Source organism: Felis catus, chromosome A2 (genome assembly GCF_018350175.1).
Source record: "Felis catus isolate Fca126 chromosome A2, F.catus_Fca126_mat1.0, whole genome shotgun sequence".
NCBI classification, from domain to species: domain Eukaryota; kingdom Metazoa; phylum Chordata; class Mammalia; order Carnivora; family Felidae; genus Felis; species Felis catus.
The window spans coordinates 168,992,689-169,011,717 of NC_058369.1; the positions used below are offsets into that span (position 1 = coordinate 168,992,689).

A 19,029-nucleotide genomic window follows, 5' to 3' on the forward strand; every position below is an offset into this window, starting at 1 on the left:
TAATTTTTTCATGTTAAAGACACAGTTTTCACTATTTAGGAATGTATCAGTTATGACTCAATTTTGGGGGAAGCGGAAGCCAACCAAGTCCAAATGAGCTCACACATCGTCAACATCCAAATTCCCAAAAAGGGAAAGATGGCCCCTCACCCTCTAATCCCACGGACAATCTGGTATTCGGTATATTCTACTCTTACCTTATTTAGCCATTCTGCTCTCTCAGTGTCTGGAAAATGAACCTAAGAGAAACACACACACACATGACTTATTGACTCCCAACTGTTTATAAAACGTCACACAGGCTACTGAACACTCTTATTGTTCGCCTACTGTTCACGTAATGCGTCTTTACAACGCCCTGCTCTGAAGCGCGCACAACGGCTTCTGAGGAGACACTGAAATGTGTGACACTCCAGCTCTTTACATCCCAACAACACTTTGAGGCAGAAAAGTCTAATGACCACCAAGGCTACAGTCCCTTCTTTGAATCTGTGAGGCCCCACGGAGAGTGCACTGGAGTCCGGAACATCAGGGAGCAATTCCATGCGATCTCCTCTGTAAGACACGGGCTTCTCCCTGCCATCGCCGGCACTGCCATCAGTCCTCCAGACATCCAGACTCCCAGCCTTCGAGAACCCACCTCTCCCTCCTGCCTTCCTCTTTTGGCCCAAACCAGCCGGCAGATGCGTTTCCTCATTTGGCTCCTCTCACACTATCTCCCAAATGAATGCTGATTACAGTCCTCCACGAGTAGGGCCTGTATACTGGAGAGAATGAGCACTTGCAGAGACAGAAATAAACCTATTTAGAAAAAAGGTGGAAAAGTATTTTCTTTGCCATTAAAATAAAACCCCCTTGCAAAGGAAGGCTAAAGCTGTTTTGGTAGGGAGTTCTCCTCTGAGAAATGCTATGTACTCACTCCCTCAAAGAAAGAACAGCATACAGACCATACTAACACTCTGAAAATGGTATTTTTGGGTTAGATGTACAATGGGTCACAGGCAGCTTTATAAGGGTGACTGAGATGTGGTCAGAGAAATATTCTGATTTCTGGAACTGCCACGCTCACTTTCCTAAAGAAGACAGGCGCGGCAGTCAGTGAAACACAAACCCTGTACCCCACGCTATGGCTGAGAGGAGCTGGTCAGGGAATGTTCTGGTTGTGAGTGACAGGGGGGAAGATTCCCAAGAACACGGTTCTCTGAGAACCAGCCCCACCTGTCGTGCCTGGCCCTGAGGAATACATCACTGAATGGGGCCCAGCAGCAACTGGGTCCTGCTTGGAGGCCATGGTCACTGCACTGTCCCCGCCACACTGTTCCACAGGAGAGGCCATGGCAGGTTCTCCCTGTTCCTCTGTGTCCACAGGCCGGGGCTGCCCACTCCTTCTCACCACAGATTCAATGTGCCTGGACCATGATGGTGGGCTAGAAGGAACTGAAACAACATTTTCTACATCAGTCAGCTTGAATCCATTCTGGGACCAAACCGAAGGGATGGCAACTTTCCAGAATTAAGAAAAAGGACAATGCTCAAGAAGAGAGATTTGGCAAAGAGAAGTGTTGGCAAAGGCTGCTTAAATCCAGACGACATGTTGCCTGGAGAGGCCTATCTGACCCGAGTGGAACTGTAGTACCAAAGGGACTATACTTTCCGCCAAGAACTAAGACATTTGGGGCTGGCTGGGGAGGGTTGCAAGGCTTGCTAGACTGGGACTACGGAACACGTGTAACTCATCCGCAGGCTGTATTCTGCCATTTCTTCACATTATAGCAAAGTAGACCAGGAATGCAACAGGTGGCTGCCACTCCAGAGTACCAGGCCTTCAGGCAGGTCTTCAGCTGTGGTCCAACGTAGCAATTTCTTGTGAGGCTGCCTTCCCTTCTGCCCTTCCCCGCTGAATCCAACCAGCCACACTGGTGACAGAAAGGACCGAAAAGCATGTGCCGAGCACCTATTTGGGGACAGCCAGAACTACTTCACTGTAGATGTGTTCCTCCTTCTACATTTCTAAGTAAACGACACCATCAACAACACCCTCCGCAGGCCTGCCTCTTCTAGAGATGCTGTGACTGCCTCCGCCCGCTTCCCAGGGAGGCTTGGCCTGGTTTCCCAGCTAAACTGCGTGGGGCTACCAGAGCTAAGGACTCACACACAGGAGCCGCGTTTCAATTACCTCACTCGAGACCATAAACTCCTACACGTTTATCAAACAGCAGATCAAAGACTTGCCTCAAATCCTGTTTTGCTTTCCAGAGACATCTGTTTCTATTTAGAAAATTACTGAAATTAGTGTAAGTTCTTTGGGCTGTACTTTCATGTAAAATGTTATGTGAAGTGTAAAACCTCAACGTAGTGTTGGAATTACTTTAAAATTCTTTATCATTCCACACTCAATAGAAATAACTATCCACGACAAGACGATCCTTAGGACCACGTGGGCTTATAGGTGACAGCGAGACTGGGGGATGCTACGATGTCAATGAGAGGGCCGTATACACAGGCGGCCCATGGCATCAGTTCTACGAAGCTTGAACTGCTGCTCTGCTTCATAAAGAAATATTCCCAATGTCAAGTGTCCTTTGAAAACATTACAGCAAGATGAATTTAATCTGCTACTTAAGCATTCCTTTTACCTGTTTTCAGATCTTTTCTTTGCTCCCGAATTTTACGAAGTGACAACACAAACTGTTCATTTATACCTCATCTCCAGTAAATAACCGCAACTCCATCTGTGAAAACAAGGCCCTTATCTGTTGTGGTCTTAGGCTGTGATGCCGACAATCAGCACCCACAACACACGTTGGAGCGCCCACCCTACCGAGAACATGGCAGGCTCGTGACAGGCTGGCACCAGCACCTCTATGCACAGACGGCCCATGTTCCTCAGTAACCAAGACACAGACGTCAGGTCCTGCCAGACACACCTGGGCCAGATGGGCCGCGGCCTTTTTCCGTGAGCAGGCGGTAGGCAGCCAGTTCCTTTGTGCTAACTGGTAGAGAGTCCCCTTACAAAGCCTACAAATCTCAGAGAAACGGTTTCTCTGCAGTTTAGTGCAAAGGTTTTCCTACTACTCCTCAGGGGTAAAATGTGTTTATAGTGATTCTTACTTTTTTTTTTTTTTTTACGATTCCTTAGTTTCTTTGAAAAACTGAATTTGTGCTAAGTTCTGAAACCCCATAAACAGGTATCCTAAGTACAATGCCTCACACAGAGAAAGCTTCGGCTAATCTAGATTTTCTACCCACTTCAAAGATGAGGGCCTTGTCTGGGAGTCCACATGCACAAGGCTGAGTGCATGCAAATCTGCAGGCCACACTACCAGATTTTCAGAGTCCACAAAACCAAGAAGGTTAAGATCATAGAATGAGGTGGTCGATAAGAACAAGCTCCCTTCAAAGCCTTTCATATAAAAGGTTCAGAGGAGCAGGTGAAGGAAGGCAGGTGTTGAAGACCTGGTCCTTGGATGGCTGAGGTAACAAATCTCCCTCCACCTGGGTTTCCAGGAAATCTGTGAGGGCACCATCACTCTTCACTCAAACCCAAGTACACTCAAAGTAACTGCCAGGGCAGTATCATGTGCTGCTGTGTGCGTGGCAGGTTCTGTGCTAAGCTATCAACGTACGTTACCTGAGTTCATTCTTACAACAATCTACACACAGGAACCATTAACTTCCCCAATATACAGGATAGCTACTGACTGGGGATAAAAAACCAGATTTGTCTGCCCCTGCTCCTGACTACTTTATTACTAAAGGATGTTGAAAGTGCTATGAAGACAGTTAATCCACAGTCTACTAAATTCTCAGCAGGACATACTCCAATCAAAGAGTAAAGCCTAAACCTCAGATTATATGCCTTAAATTGTATGAAGTACTGGGGCACCTGGGTGGCTTAGTTGGGGGAGCATCTGACTCTTGATTTCAGCTCAGGTCACGATCTTGCAGTGTGTGAACCAAGCTCCCTCTCTCTCTCTGACCCACCCCAACTTGTGCATGCGTCTGCATGCGCCCTCTCTCAAAATAAACTTTAAAAAAACTGTATGAAGTACTAAGTCAGAAGTAGAAAACTGTGTGTTTAATAGTGACCGACTCATCTAGACTCTAGAGATCAAATACAGTACAAGTCCTGAAACAGCTGACAGCAAAGTTCAACAAGCATGATAGCAATTCACAATAAAACACGATTACCAGACCCACTATTTCTAAAACTAAGAAGCGAGCAATTTAAAGACTGTTTCTATTTAATATTTGCATGAAAGGGCCACGACACTTAAGTAGTAATGATAAAATTTCATATACGTATATTTACCCTTGTGACCCAGCAATCCCATTTCTAAGCAGTTGATTAAATGGGATAAATGACTTCTGCAAAAAAAAAAAAAAAAAAAAAAAAAAAAAAAAAAAAAAAAAAGTTCCAAAATGAAAACATGTGCCTTTTCTAACATTGTTTGATTTCTCTAAGTTCACTGGTATTTCTCAAATTAGGTCTGCCAATGTGCTAGCAAATTCCTATTCATTCTGTCACACTTAAAGCCAGAGTAATGCTATAAAGCTATTGTTTCTTTCTTGCAAACACACACCAGTCCCACAAATTGCCTACAGAATTTACATTTATGTAATAATAAAGCTTCTCTACTCACCATCATGCACCAGGACAGAAAGACAGGTTGACTGGTGTGAATTCTGGTTTTGTTACTGCATTTCTGTCCCTGTGCTAGTCTTTAATGTACTTGCACGTGTATAGACTGTTCTCGTTGAAGAAGAGGTTGAATGAAGCAGCCGGTTTTTGAGCAGTTACTTCTGGCTCTGGCCTGAGCTAGGGATACGACACAGACTTAGACATATGACTGTCCTTGGGAAGCTCACAGCTGGTGGAGTGCACTGGTGGGGAAAGGTGTGACCACCAGTCCGTGAGAGAAGATCTGGGGGCCAGGGGAGGATCTGATGCTGCCTGGAAGAGTCCACCAGAGATATGGGAAGAACACAGGATGTGACATGGGTTTGGAAAAATTACTTGGGGTTTGCTATGCAAAGAAGAGCCTAGTCTAAGCAAAAATAATGGCATACACGATTTACTCTGGCTGGATTTGAAGATGGACAGAATGGTAAATGCTGAAGCTAAAAACCAGGTCAGGAACAGCCTGAAATATTTTCTATGCCATGCAAAGGAGTGTTGATTTTATTCTACAGGCAATGAGTGGGTCAACGCTGGAATGGTCAGGAGAGAAATGATGGAAGATTAGCATTCGAGGAAACACTTTTGCAGTGCCCACAACGTATTCTGGAATTATCAGAAACAGTAGGCAGAGAAACAGCCGCACAAATAAGCCCTCAATACCAGTGAGCTGGCTGGCGCTGAACGTCAAGCCGTCTCCTTGTAGTAGAGTCATCCCAAGGCATTCAATTGTTGAGGTTTTTAACTTATGAGGGATTATTTCAAAGTGCCAAAAAAAAATATCAAAATTGAAGGAAGTCTGTTACTAAATTTTAATTCTATTTACTAAGTCAAAATCTGCCTCTCACTAATACATATTCATAAACATTTGCTTATGTTCTACCAAACAGAATTTAAAGTAGCAAAAACATCGAAGATAAAAACTGGGATATATAGAGAAAATAGAAAACATATCCCTAAATCACAGAGGAACCCATGAACATGTATCATTTGGTTTCAAACCTTACCTTTGAACTTAAAAAAAAAAAAAAAGCACAAAAAAGCCCTTAAATCTCCTTTATATATTAAAAAATAAGTTTTCATATTTGTTATTTATATTGTCTCTACAAACTAGAAATAATCATTGTATGATTACTTAAGTTTTGATTATATTTAAAAGTTGACACTACCCAAGAAATCTTTTTAATCTTACCTTTAAAAAGAACAAAGGCATATTTTAGATTCTAATATAATGTTGATATTACCAAAGTTGTTTTGCTTAAAAAAAAATTAAACCAAATATACAAAGACAGAACATTAATTGTGTGCCGGGAACTCTACAGACAGCCACCGTGTCTAACCCTCACCACACTTAGAACAATGAGTGGCTCCATCTAACAGACCATGAAATAGACTCACAGAGGATGACTAATTTGTTCAAAAGCAAGGGAACAGGCCAGAGGGAAGAGACCCAGACTTGAAGGTTGGAAAGTCCTCCCCGTTACACAGGCTGAAGCATAAGGGATGCAGCTGGCTGGAGCACACCTGAAGTTTTCTAATCAAATCATTTTCCCCATTTTTGAACATTAAAAACATAATATGGGCTAATGCTTGAAGTGAAATAAAAGGACTGTCTTTTTTCTTCAAACAGCACTCCCCTTGAAGACAACGTTAATACTTAGCACTTGTATGGGACTTTACTGCTCAATCCAATGCCCGTAGAGGACTGAGTACCTGCAACTCCACAAAAGTACACCAGCGTATGGGGAATCCTTTTAAATTCCACTTGCATTAGCAACACTGAAACATGAAGTATATGTGCTGTTCACTCCTTCCTTTATTAAAAAAACGTCTAGAATAAAAATCAATACCTAGGAAAGTATGAAGATACATATCTATTACACTGGAAACGTGACTTAGTATTTTTAAGTAAAATTCAAAAGATAAATGGGGGCACCTGGGTGGCTCACTTAAGCATCGACTCTTGATTTTAGCCTTCAAGATCTCACAGTTTGTGAGATCGAGCCTGTGTTGGGTTCTGCACAGAGCCTGCTTATGATTCTCTCTCTCCCTCTCTCTCTCTGCCCCTCCCCAATTAGTGCAAGTGCTCTCTCTCTCTAAATAAACATTAAAAAAAAAATACAAATGAATAAAGTGATTTTGGAAACCAAATGTCATTAAACTTCAAATAGTAAACTGGCAAATTAAGTTCACCAAACTCATTTATTCACATTCTTTCTCATCCTAAGAAGGATTTGAGCTTCCTCATCTCTGCATAGTCCTTTAGGCACTATCTCAACAAACAAACAAAAACCAACAGCAAAAACACACCCAACATAAAAAAACTCACCAAATTCTTACTTAGGGCAGTGACTGGTTCCAGTGAAAGAATTCTTTCACTATTTGCGGGAAAGCGTAAAGGAGTTTAGTCCACCTGGTACAGCTGTTCAGAGTGCGCCTTTGGAACCTGGGGGAGGTCCCAACCAGCACAAACCCAAGCAAGGCCTACCTCACCAGCCACCCAGCACAATGGAGCAAGAACCACCACGCAGGGACAATCCAAAAACACCAACCTTCCTACACCACGCAATGAGTTCTACAGACGTCTACAAATTGAAAAAACCTAAGCAGGAGTTTTATTTTCTTATCTAAAATTAACATCTCAAAAACCAGGAACAAATGGGGCAAGACTAGAGCAGAACCACAGGTTCTAAGAAAACATGAGACACCTGTACTTTATCCGTTGTATCACAAGAGAAACTCTGTTTTCAGGAAACCTTTTAAAGCAATCAGCACATACCTTTGCCTGGAAGTACTACACCACAGATTTACTTAAACAGACTTGACCTGCGTTCAAAGAGTTCATGAGCTGGGGAGACACTAACTAAAAATCTTCAAATGTTCACTATTGTTTTGTCTGCATACTGATTAATCTTAAAATCAATACAAATGGAAAGAATCTTGCAGCAAGTTAAAATTACCCAGAAAAAGTCTGGTTAGCACACAAATCAACCAAAGGGAGTCTAAGGTTCCAAGGTACAGAATGACTTGGATTTGGAAATGCTATCAACGAAGGCACAAGTATGGGACGCCAGTGCAAGACAGAGTGTCAGAAACTGTCCTCACTCTCTTGACCTTGGATCAAGTGGACATTTACAATTCCCTCTATGCACTGCTTCCCTATCCTGACAGACACAGCCAATAACCTGTGTACGGCCTGCGAGATAAAGTGGAGAGGACCTGGAGAAAAGAAAACCACTACAATTTCTAAATACTATATAATTATGATGAGAAAAAAGGCATTAGAGACAGTACTGAATACTCACATTGGACGAAAACTTCCAAATGAAAGGATTTCAAATATTTTCAACTTTAAGTCATCTATCTTGCAGGGTTCTTATTACCTCTTCTTGGTAAACATATCAGTGAGGAGTTCTGAGCATTCTGGCAGATTGGCTGCTGAACTTATCAGTGAGAAAATGACTCAAATGTAAATTGGTACCAACATAAATTTGTGCCTCCAATCTTTCTATAAACTTCTTTACCTATTTTCCAGAAGGGTTATCATAAAAGCTACCTCTCTATATTTCCTCACAACCCCCCAGTTTTTTTTTTTTAATTTTTTTCAACGTTTTTTATTTATTTTTGGGACAGAGAGAGACAGAGCATGAACGGGGGAGGGGCAGAGAGAGAGGGAGACACAGAATCGGAAACAGGCTCCAGGCTCCGAGCCATCAGCCCAGAGCCTGACGCGGGGCTCAAACTCACGGACCGCGAGATCATGACCTGGCTGAAGTCGGACGCTTAACCGACTGCGCCACCCAGGCACCCCACAACCCCCCAGTTCTAATCTGCCCTTCTCCCACCTTCCCCAGAGGCTCAGTATGCATGCAGATCAGAAAAATTAGAGCCAAGAAATCTTAATCGTTTTTTTCTGAGATACTGGGATTCTTTCTCCTAATAGCTGCTTCTACAAAGAAAGTATTCAAGGTTAAAAACAAGAGAGGGGAATGTTTCTCTCAGAACCTGTCAATCCTGTAATAAAATGTTAAGAGTAGGGTCAAATTTCTCATTTGGATGGTAAAAAGAAATTGCACAAAATACCTCGGTTTATCTATTTCTAGTCCACATAAAAAGTAGGCAGTCAAACTAATTCATGCAATAAATCCACAGTTGTACTTTTCTCAGTGGTTTGTGTCAGCTTTAGGTGGACTTTAATTACTGTGGATTTGATACACCAAAAAGAATGCTACAGTACAAAGACATTAAAATACAGTAACTGAGCTGGAAAATCCACCTGTTTAAAGGCCTTTTTCTACCAAGAAACATTTTCAGAATTCTCTCCTAGGTGCTTTTTGCATTAGCGAGAAATTTCACTAGGAACTGTAAGGAGCACTAATATTCCTTCAGGGCTTACCTGAGACCACAGGTGGTGACTATGACCGCTCCTTTATATGCTCACCACAAATCTATCAGGGTATATTTGTCGCTTTCCTCTGTGGTCTCAAACTCCAACAGTTCGAAATAAGAACTGTCTGCTGACCAAAGGCAGGCTGGCTGAAACTCCAATGGAGAGCCACAGCGTGGACCAAACCTCAGCTCCATGGTCTTGAGACTCTTCTGGCTCAAGTAATGGCAGAGTACATGAATGACCACTACCTATTTTTGTAGACCAGGAAACATTAAAATAAAAACTAAAAAGCTAGGTTTATCCCAGCACATCTCCTATAATCAAGCTGTCTAAATTATTTGAAAACCAGTTCTTATTTCTAATTCACTTCATTTCTTATTTCTAAAAGAATAAATACTTTGAATGAGTTTTACTATGAGGCCTTCTGTAATTTCACATAGTATATCTGCCATGTTGGATGTACTATTCATTCATCCATTTATTTCTGAAGGGAGGCTTTAAATTTCAGTGCATGCACATAATGACAGGAAAATTTAAGCCAGGACTAATATTCAATGGTAGAATCTAAACACGAACACTTTGTTCCTTCTACCCAGGAGAACAATTAGATAGAAATCCTTTCATCAAAATACTAATGTCAAGAGATTTACTTAATGCCTTACAGGGAAGATGCAGGTCTACGGATATTTTCCAAAGACTTGAAACATATTTCAATAAAATTCCAAAGTCATTTAGACATTCTTTCTTCAACTGCTCAAGAAAAGTCATATAAATTATGTCATAATCTTGATTCAGACTTGAGGTTCTGGCATAAATTACATCAATTTTGCAAATTAAAATGAGTCCAAGAATAGGAAACATGTCTTCTCATCTCCTTCACTAAACATTTAAGACAATCTGGCTGCTTTTGGTTTTAAATTCACATCAAATGCTACTATTCAAATTTATCTGCTTATGTTTTGACTGAAATGGACCAGAAGATAGATATGTAATTGTAGCACTGAATTAATTGCACATGTTCTATATACCAAGTGGAATCAACCCAGCTTTGTTCTACTATTAAAGAAAAAAAGGGGGCACCTGGTGGCTCAGTCAGTTAAGCATCTGACTTCAGCTCAGGTCATGATCTCACAGTTCATGAGTTTGAGCCCGGCATCCAGCTCTGTGCTGACAGCTCAGAGCCTGGAGCCTGCTTCAGATTCTGTGTTTCCCTCTCTCTCTCTGCTCCTCCCCTGATCATTCTCTCTCTCTCAAATAAAAAGAAAAAAAACCCAACAATAATAAGAAACTATAAGGAGTCTGTGAAGTCACAGTTCCCCTTAAGTACAGAACTGACAGGAATACCAAACATCTACACAAACTCAGAAGTCACTTCATGTTTGAAAATTAACTATACATTTTTCATTTTCAAGAAACTGGTTTATATATTTCTAAGAGCTTAATTTTATTCTCTCACACAGACAGTATATATTTGAAGAGTTATGAGAATGAAGTCACATACCCCAAATCTACCCATTTTCTCTCTTTACTCCTTTATTAGTATGCAATGGAGAACAGTAATCAGGCACTTGGAAACATTAGGGTTTGTTTCCTAAATATAACAATTTATTTTTACTACGTTTGAAACCAAGATCCTGATACATGCCTGTTTGTCATTAACTGTGATCGTGCAATACAGAAATACCTAAAAAACCCCAACACCACCTCCCCACACACACGCCTTCAATTTGGTGTTACAGTGATATCCCAGGGAGAAATATCATGGCTTACTCTATTGTTCTTTCTTTTCCATACAAGAGGCTTAATGACAGGGAATCTCAGGGAAAAACGATGTACAAACGTTTTTGTACATCTTTCTTTCTTTCTTTCTTTCTTTCTTTCTTTCTTTCTTTCTTTCTTTCTTTCTTTCTTTTTCTTTCTTTCTTTCTCTCTCTCTCTCTCTCTCTCTCTCTCTCTCTCTCTCTTTCTTTCTTTCTTTCTTTCTTTCTTTCTTTCTTTCAGAGAAAGTACGCATCTGTGCATGCCAAGTCAGGGAGGATAACAGGAAGAGTAAGAGAGAGAATCTTAAGCAGTCTCCATGAGCAGCACAAAGCCTGATACAGGGCTCAAACTCAGAAACCGTGACCTCATGAGCTGAGCTGAAATCAGGAGTCAGATGTCTGACTGAGCCACCGAGGCACCCCTTTTCCCATCTCGTGATCATATCCTGGACTCTCCCCAATTCTCCCTAGAAAACCCACTAGTTTATTCACTATATGTGCATCACTACATACAGAAATGATAATTAGATCACTTGTTCATGCACTATATATGTGTAACTATATACAGAAACAATAACTAGATCCTAAGATCACCTTCAAGAATTTCTCCTTTTGGAATATTACAGACGTTATAAAAAGCGCCAAAAGGCCCTGTGTGCACTTCACCCAGTTTCCCCAATGGGTGTATTCTAAACAACTATAGTGCACCCTCAAAACCAGGAAGTGGATATGGCTTCTACCATTTATCTATCAATTACCCATCACCTCTCTCATTTTCTATCATCTATGTACCACCTCTCTATAACACAGGTCGTCAAAGTCGCAAAACCCACACACTACCTGACTCTATTTACATGGGCTGTCCAGAGCAGGCAAGTCCATAGAGAAAAAAACCGGATCAGTGGTTGCCTAGGGCTCGTGGGAGAGATGTGGAGGGATGGGTATGGAGTTGAAGAGAGGACAAAGTCATTCTAAAACTAGACACTGGTGATGGTTCTATAATACTGTGCTATACTGAAAAGCAATGAAGTGTACATTTTAAGTGGCTGAATTGCGTGGTATATGAACCGTATCCCAAATATAGCTGTTACAAAAGAGAAACAAACATATCATTCCCTAAAATACATACTGTGCTACCATACTTCATTTATTTTACTCAGATATTTCCCAAAATAATATCAAAACCAAGTAAGTAACCCCAGAGGCCTAGAGATAAATTAGTAGCCCGAGAGCTCCGTGTTGGTGGATTAACCAACAAACAAGGACACGTTAGTGATCTACTGGCCCTAAAGGGCACCTGCCCCAATCGCTGGTGAAGAAGGAACATACAGGGGCATGCCATTATGGGGACCAAATTATTTCTGTATTTAAAAACTTGTATATATGTCAGAACTGAAATATTTGGTGAGGCCATAAAGATACATGAATTTTTACTGGAGGATATGCTGTATATTTAACCAATGCTTGTATCTCCCCAGAAAACCCCATTCTTCCACTCCCTCACCCCCTCACTCCTTCACCCTTTCACTCCCTCACCTCTTCAGTCCTCCAGTCCCTCACTGCCTCACCCCTCCAGTCCCTCGCAAACTCTCTCCCTCACCCCTTCACCCCTCCAGATCCTCCCCTCTTCACCCCTCCAGGCCCTCACTCTTTTACTCCCATCCCCTGGTCCTGATTCATTTTTCATTTTTAAGGGAATTATTTGCAGGGACCTGGCCGATCAATCACTGTACTCCCTCACCACTTTGCAGGTGAAGGATCTGAGCCCCATCCAGTTGGTGCCGGTCAGCAGCCACAGAGCTGGGGTCCACAGAGGACCGGCCTCTGACTCCGACTCCACACCCAGAGCAGCACCAGGCAAGCGCCCCTGAAGCAGTGCCCCCACACTGTTCTGTGGGGCAGCCAGACTCCCCACCCTTCCCTACACAAAAATGAGGCTCTCGTGAAAGTTTTAAAATCCATTTTTCTCCTCTACTTATAATTAAAATCCCCAGTGTCTCCAGCCTGTTCTTCTCCTGAAGCTATAAAATGTAAAACAAATGAAAGAGTGTTCATGACTCATAAAAACATAAATTCACTACATGGTCACATTTATCAGGTACTTCCCAAGTCACTGAATTGCCAGATGCCATTTCATAGGTGAAGTGAAGCCCAAACTAGAATTTTTCTAGAGCGGTTTACGTCAAGCTCTACTGCTTAAAATTTTACAAATGGCCTCATTTGTAATTTAGCCAGCTAGGCGCTAATAGTTATTTAAAAAGGTTCCATGTTGGGGCACCTGGCTGGCTCAGTCAGCAGAGCATGCGACTCCTGACCTCAGGGTCATGAGTTCAAACCCCACGTTGGTCATAGAGACTACTTAAAATAAAAATTTAAAAAGTGTCATTTAGTATCCAAAATATTCAAATAACTTACAAAACTTAACACCCCCCAAAACAAATAATTAATTTAAAAAATGGGCAGAAGACATGAATACATATTTTTCCAGAGAAAACATATAGATGACCAAAAGAACCACGAAAAGATGTTCAACATCACTCACCATCAGGGAAATACAAACCAAACCCACAATGAGATACCACCTCACCCCTGTCAGAACAGCTAAAATTAACAACACAAGAAACAACAGGTGTTGGTGAGGATGAGAAGAAAGGGAAACCGAGTTACACTGTTGGTGGGAATGCAAACTGGTGCAGCCACTCTGGGAAACAGTATGGAGGTTCCTCAAAAAGTTAAAAATAGAACTACCTACGACCCAGCAAGAGCATTACTGGGTATTTACCCAAAGGACACAAAATACTGATTCGAAGAGATACACACACCCCGATGTTTTTAGCAGCATTAGCAGCAATGGCCAAATTACTGAAAAAGCCCAAATGTCCACTGACTAATGCATGGATACAGATGTGGTATATACATGCATATATTACATATAGAGTACGAGGTACATATTTATAATATATGCACACATATACACAATGGAATACTAAGCCATTAAAAAAAGAATGGAATCTTGCCGTTTACAACGTGAATTATGTTACATACGCTATACGGTACTATGCTAGGTGAAATAAGTCAGTCAGAGAAAGACAAATACCGTATAATTTCATTCATATGTGGAATTTAAGAAACAAAACAAATAAACGTAGGGGGGAAAAGAGAGAGGAAAACCAAGTAACAGACTCTTAACTCCAGAGAACAAATTGATGGTTACCAAAGGGAGACGGGGATTAAGGAGGTACGGGTTGTGATGTGTACTGCGCGTTGTACGAAAAGTGTTGAACCACTAAATTCCACACCTCATACTAATATTACACTGTATGTTAATTAACAGGCATTTAAATAAAAACTTGGGGGAGAAACCCATATACATTTAAAATATTTACCTAAGGATACATTTCGAAATAAAACTAAACAAACAAAACGTGACACCTAATCCCTTTCTGCCGAATCTATTTTCCCATCCCCCTTCCAAATCACACTCAACAACAGAAAATATTTTCCTTCGAAATTTTGTAGGGCAATCAATATATGAGGAGTTCACAAATCTAGTTTTCCTTATAAATAACGTTAGCTTAAAGCTGAGGAGTACCTTGCAGCAGACCAATTCTGCTGAGAACAATTAGAAACATGCTCGTGCACACGTGCTCACACTCACACATACATATACATGCCAGAAGATACTGGAAATCTGCCAAGGCATGAAGGCCCAGAGGGGGTAACATGCAGGGTAGAAGGCACTACGGTGGGGAGCTGACCTTCTGAGACTGTCTTCCCCCCCAGGGATGTGGTACAAGAGGTTGAGAAAGGGGCTGAGAAGCAGGGAAGCCACAGGGTTAACGCAAACACCAGAAGACCAGAGAGACAAGAATTGGGAGAGCTGGGTCGGCTGAGCAACAGACTCCAGGATCTGAGATCCTCAGGAGGGGGAAGTGAGCTTATCTGACAGTTTCACCCGTGAGGTAGCTGCCAAACTCTTAAGCTACTCAGGGCAAGAAGCTAGCCTCTAGCAGGCAAAAGAGCTTGGCAGGCTCCTCATACTGAGGAAGCAAAACCGGGACTCTGAGTGAGGGTGACTGAAGAGGGACTCAGTCAACACTGCGTGTCTTCGGGGCTAAGCCTGAAAGCGGATGAGAGCAGACTAGAGGAGAGTGGTCCGCAACTTGCCCTCGGGCTAACCCAGAACCTTGTTAGATTAAGCTGATCTGTTCCCACACTGCCCTAATTTAGAGGGTAGGGGGAACCCTCTCTTGAGGACAGGAACAGCATTCAGAGCTGGGATATACTGTACACATTTACAACCAGTTCTGAGATTGCCAACTTTGGGATGTAAATATTTCCAAACGGCCAATTTCAGGCTAAGAAAACTCACTAAATGTGGAGATGGGAAGTTAGTTACCGTGGAAATGCAAACCAACCCACAATGAGACACTTCACATCTACCAGGACAGCTATAATCAAAAAGACAAAAAGTAGCAAGTGTTTGTGGGGCGCCTAGCTGTCTCAGTCAGCGGAGTATGTGAATCTTATCTTGGGAGTCTTGAGTTCGAGCCCCATGTTGGGCATGGAGATTACTTAAAAGAAAAAAATATTTTGTTAGTGCCCACTGGTGACGGTTAAAAGCTGAATAAAGATTAAAAACAAAAACACAAGTGTTGGCAGGTATGTAAGAGGAACTGGAACTTCTCCGCCCTGTTGGTGACAATGTAAAATGTTCCCATTATTGTAGAATCGTTCGGCAGTTTCTCAAAAACATGAGCCCAGCAATTGCACTTCTTGGTACACACCCTCCTCCTGCAAACTGAAAACAGGTATTCAAATAAAAATTTGTACACAAACGTTCACAGTGCCATTCACAATAGCCAAGAGACAGAAAAAACCCCAACGTTCATCAATGGATAGGATGATAAACGAACAGATAAACAAATTGTGGTAGGTCCATATAATGGAATATTATTCCCCAGAGAAAGAAACGACACACACTGCAGGGTAGAATCTTTAAAATATTATGCTAAGTGAAATAAGCCAGACACAAAAAGTCACATATTGTAGGATTCCATTTTTAGGAAATATTCAGAACAGGGAAATCAGAGACAGAAGCAGTGGCTGCACAGGTGGGGGGACAGTGATGTAAATGTTTTGGGATCAGACAGAAGTGATAGGTGCACAACACTGTGAAGGAACTAAATGACACCGAATTATACATTTTTTAAAAGTTAATTTTGTTATTTGAATTTTATTGCAATCAAAATAAAGATAGGAATTATCAAGCCAGGAAAAACAAGGAGGAACCTTAGATACATATTGCTGAAGTGAAAGAGGCCAATCTAAAAAGGCCACATACGATATAATCCCAACCATCTGGCATTCTGGAGAAAGCAAAACAACAATAAAAAGACCAGTAACCACCTGGGGGTTTGGGAGAGGGAGGGAAAAACTGACGGATTTTTAAGGTACAGGAGTTTTTCGGGCAGTGACTCCTAATGTAAAGTATGGATTTTAGGTAAATGAATCAACAGTTTCAGTAACTGTAACAAATATGCCACACTAATATCCTGGCTCCCAAGTATCCGGACATAGGTAGTGTTGTCAGCTCAGTAATGTCGCCCCCCCCCCCCCCCCCCCCGCAAAGATATATATAACGCAATCCCTAGAACCTGTGAACGTTGCCTTATGTGGCAAAAAAAGGACTTTCAGATGTGACAAATTAGGGATCCTAAATCGGGGAGAGTAGCCTAGATAATCCAGGTGGGCCCTAACGCAATCATAGCATCCTTCCAGAAGGCAATGTGACGATGGAAACAGCTGCTGGCTTCGAAGGCAGAGAGGGGGCCAGGAGCTCAGGAATGCAGCCCTAGAAGCTGGGAGCACAGCCCTGCTGACCCTTCGTCTCAGCCCATAGGGACTTGTGGCTTCCAGGCTTGTGGAAGATAAATTTGTGTTGTTTTAAACCACCAAGTCTGCAGTTATTCGTTATCGTGATGCCAGTGCAGGCGGCAAGCAAAGATGGGCTGTAACCCTTTCCCTCCTGCTCTGTTCACTATGAAATTACTATCTATATGTGATTCTTCCTTTTAAACTACTTCATATGCATAGCAAGATTCACTCCTTTATTTCCCCCGATGTAAAACAGCAAGCTGACTCAAGCTATTACATAAAATCAACACTTTGTATTAAGTACTGGATAGATTTCATGATCTTTATATACATGAAAAAATAACTAGAAATTATATTGTCATTTACAGTTTGGATTACATTTGGGCTTTTCCTTTTAAAAACCCAGTACTCAGGGGTACCTGAGTGACTCAGTTGGTTAAGCGTCCAACTTCGGCTCAGGTTGTGATCTCGCGGTCTGTGAGTTCAAGCCCCGCATCTGGCTCCGTGCTGACAGCTCAGAGCCTGGAGCCTGCTTCAGATTCCGTGTCTCACTCTCTGCCCCTTGCCGGCTAGCACTCTCTCTCAAAAAATAAATAAACATTAAAAAATAATAACAAAGAAAAATAAAAACCCAGTACTCAGGTAGTTACTTAGAAATTGTTAGCAGATCTTATGTACTCACTGCTGGGCATTTAAATATTTATAGCACAAATGAAATACATTAACAAACTCAGTAGGCAATTCACTTCAAATATTTACAATGGCAACATGGGCATTATGTAACAATTTACAAGCTGAGTGTAGAAAGTCCTAAGAAGACAAGCAATTGGCAGTTCACTGTTCCAAAAATTCACTAGATTAACCGAGTAAACTGTATAGAAATGCATTCTGCAAGACGCCATAGTGGAATATAAAAAGCCTTGTCTTCCAAGTCCTATGCTACACACAAGTACACCACAAAGCAGATTTAATTAAATGCTTTAACAAATACGTAAGTAAAGTTCAGGAAGAAAACAGAAGATAAGAGTATTACTCTGATCAATAATTTTAGCAATTTGATGCTGGTATCTCAGAATATGAGCAGCATAAATGAAAACTAGTATACCACATACTCCAGTGCAGTATTTATGGGATGAAGCAAGTTGGACATTCTCTTGTCACAGCACTGGATTTATCTTGTACAGTTCTACCTTATTTTGGGAAACCTAAAACAACACCCCCGAGATGCAAACAGAAGGAAACAACGCCACAGATAATACAGGTTAAACTATTAATTTAGTTTAATTAATAAACTAAATTAATAATTCTGGGTCACTCCTGACCCAGAATAGGAGTGCATTTTCGAATCCCCACTTTGGTCACTAACCAGCATGGTTTCACCAGAGGAAGGAAAAGAGTGCTAGAATGAACAAAGATTCCAAGATGACACTTCAGAATGGAACTACAGTATACACTGCATCAGGGCAGCTGCGGACGGAGGGAAAATTAATCTTGTCCTCAGGATAGTATTTAAGGAAGCAGCAGCAAGGATGAGGGTTAATAACATAGGTTCCTGGGCTACCATTTTAGGGATATACAGAAGACAGAAACTATAAGTAGCACTTCTGACCGTGAATAATAACAAAGCATTAAGGTAGATAAACTCCTAGCAACAAAACCAACAAACCACAGTGAAACAGAAACAAAGAGAAACTCCAGGTCCCCTCTGCCCTCTTCTAGCTGACGTGGGGGAGGAGGTGGTAAGGTGGGTAAGTGGCCTGGCAGCAGGAAACTGGCAGCGACACCAGGGCTTCTAAAAGGGAGCATCAATCACTCAGATCACTAACTCAAGGGCAAAGGCACCGCTGGCCGCCACTGCCCTGCCAGGGCCAGCATGGCCCTCGGTCTTTCCTCGTTCCAGCCTCATAACCACATCATGGGTTTTTGTTTCATGGCTCATTTCAATGTGTATCTAATGATGAGGAAACTAAGGTTCTAAAAGGTGTGACTGACTTCCCCAAGTGCACAGAGTCGGGAGGGGACTGGACTCAGACGGGAACCCAGAGCTACCAGGTCCAGAGCCTACTTCTCCAGTGTGCACCTAAGCCACAATGCCATCACAAGGGAGACCGGTGCCATGAGGGCAGCCCATTCATATGCCAGTGGCACACACCGGTCAGTGATCGAGGGCTGCCTGACTAACACTGGTCACATGGCTAATGACACAAAGCCAATGACAATCCAGCAAGTCTCAGCAATCTCCAAGGAGCCATCATGACACTGTACTACGTGAAACCACTAATCCAGTTTAAAATATTCCTCCTGTTAACAAACTTTACTATCCC

General features: G+C 41.9%; 1 protein-coding gene across 4 annotated transcripts in view; it reads right to left on the minus strand.

Moving 5' to 3' along the window:
- The window catches only part of ESYT2 (extended synaptotagmin 2), an 82,075-nt gene that overhangs the window by 53,834 nt on the left and 9,212 nt on the right, over positions 1 to 19,029 (minus strand). For 3 of the 4 annotated variants that reach the window (XM_023250835.2, XM_023250834.2, XM_023250836.2), the window contains exon 2: positions 198 to 239. In XM_023250835.2, the coding sequence (XP_023106603.2) occupies positions 198 to 239 (42 nt within the window). Of the gene's footprint in view, positions 1 to 197; positions 240 to 640; positions 2,565 to 19,029 lie in introns of those variants that run through there. The other variant, XM_045053093.1, reaches the window with a different exon arrangement.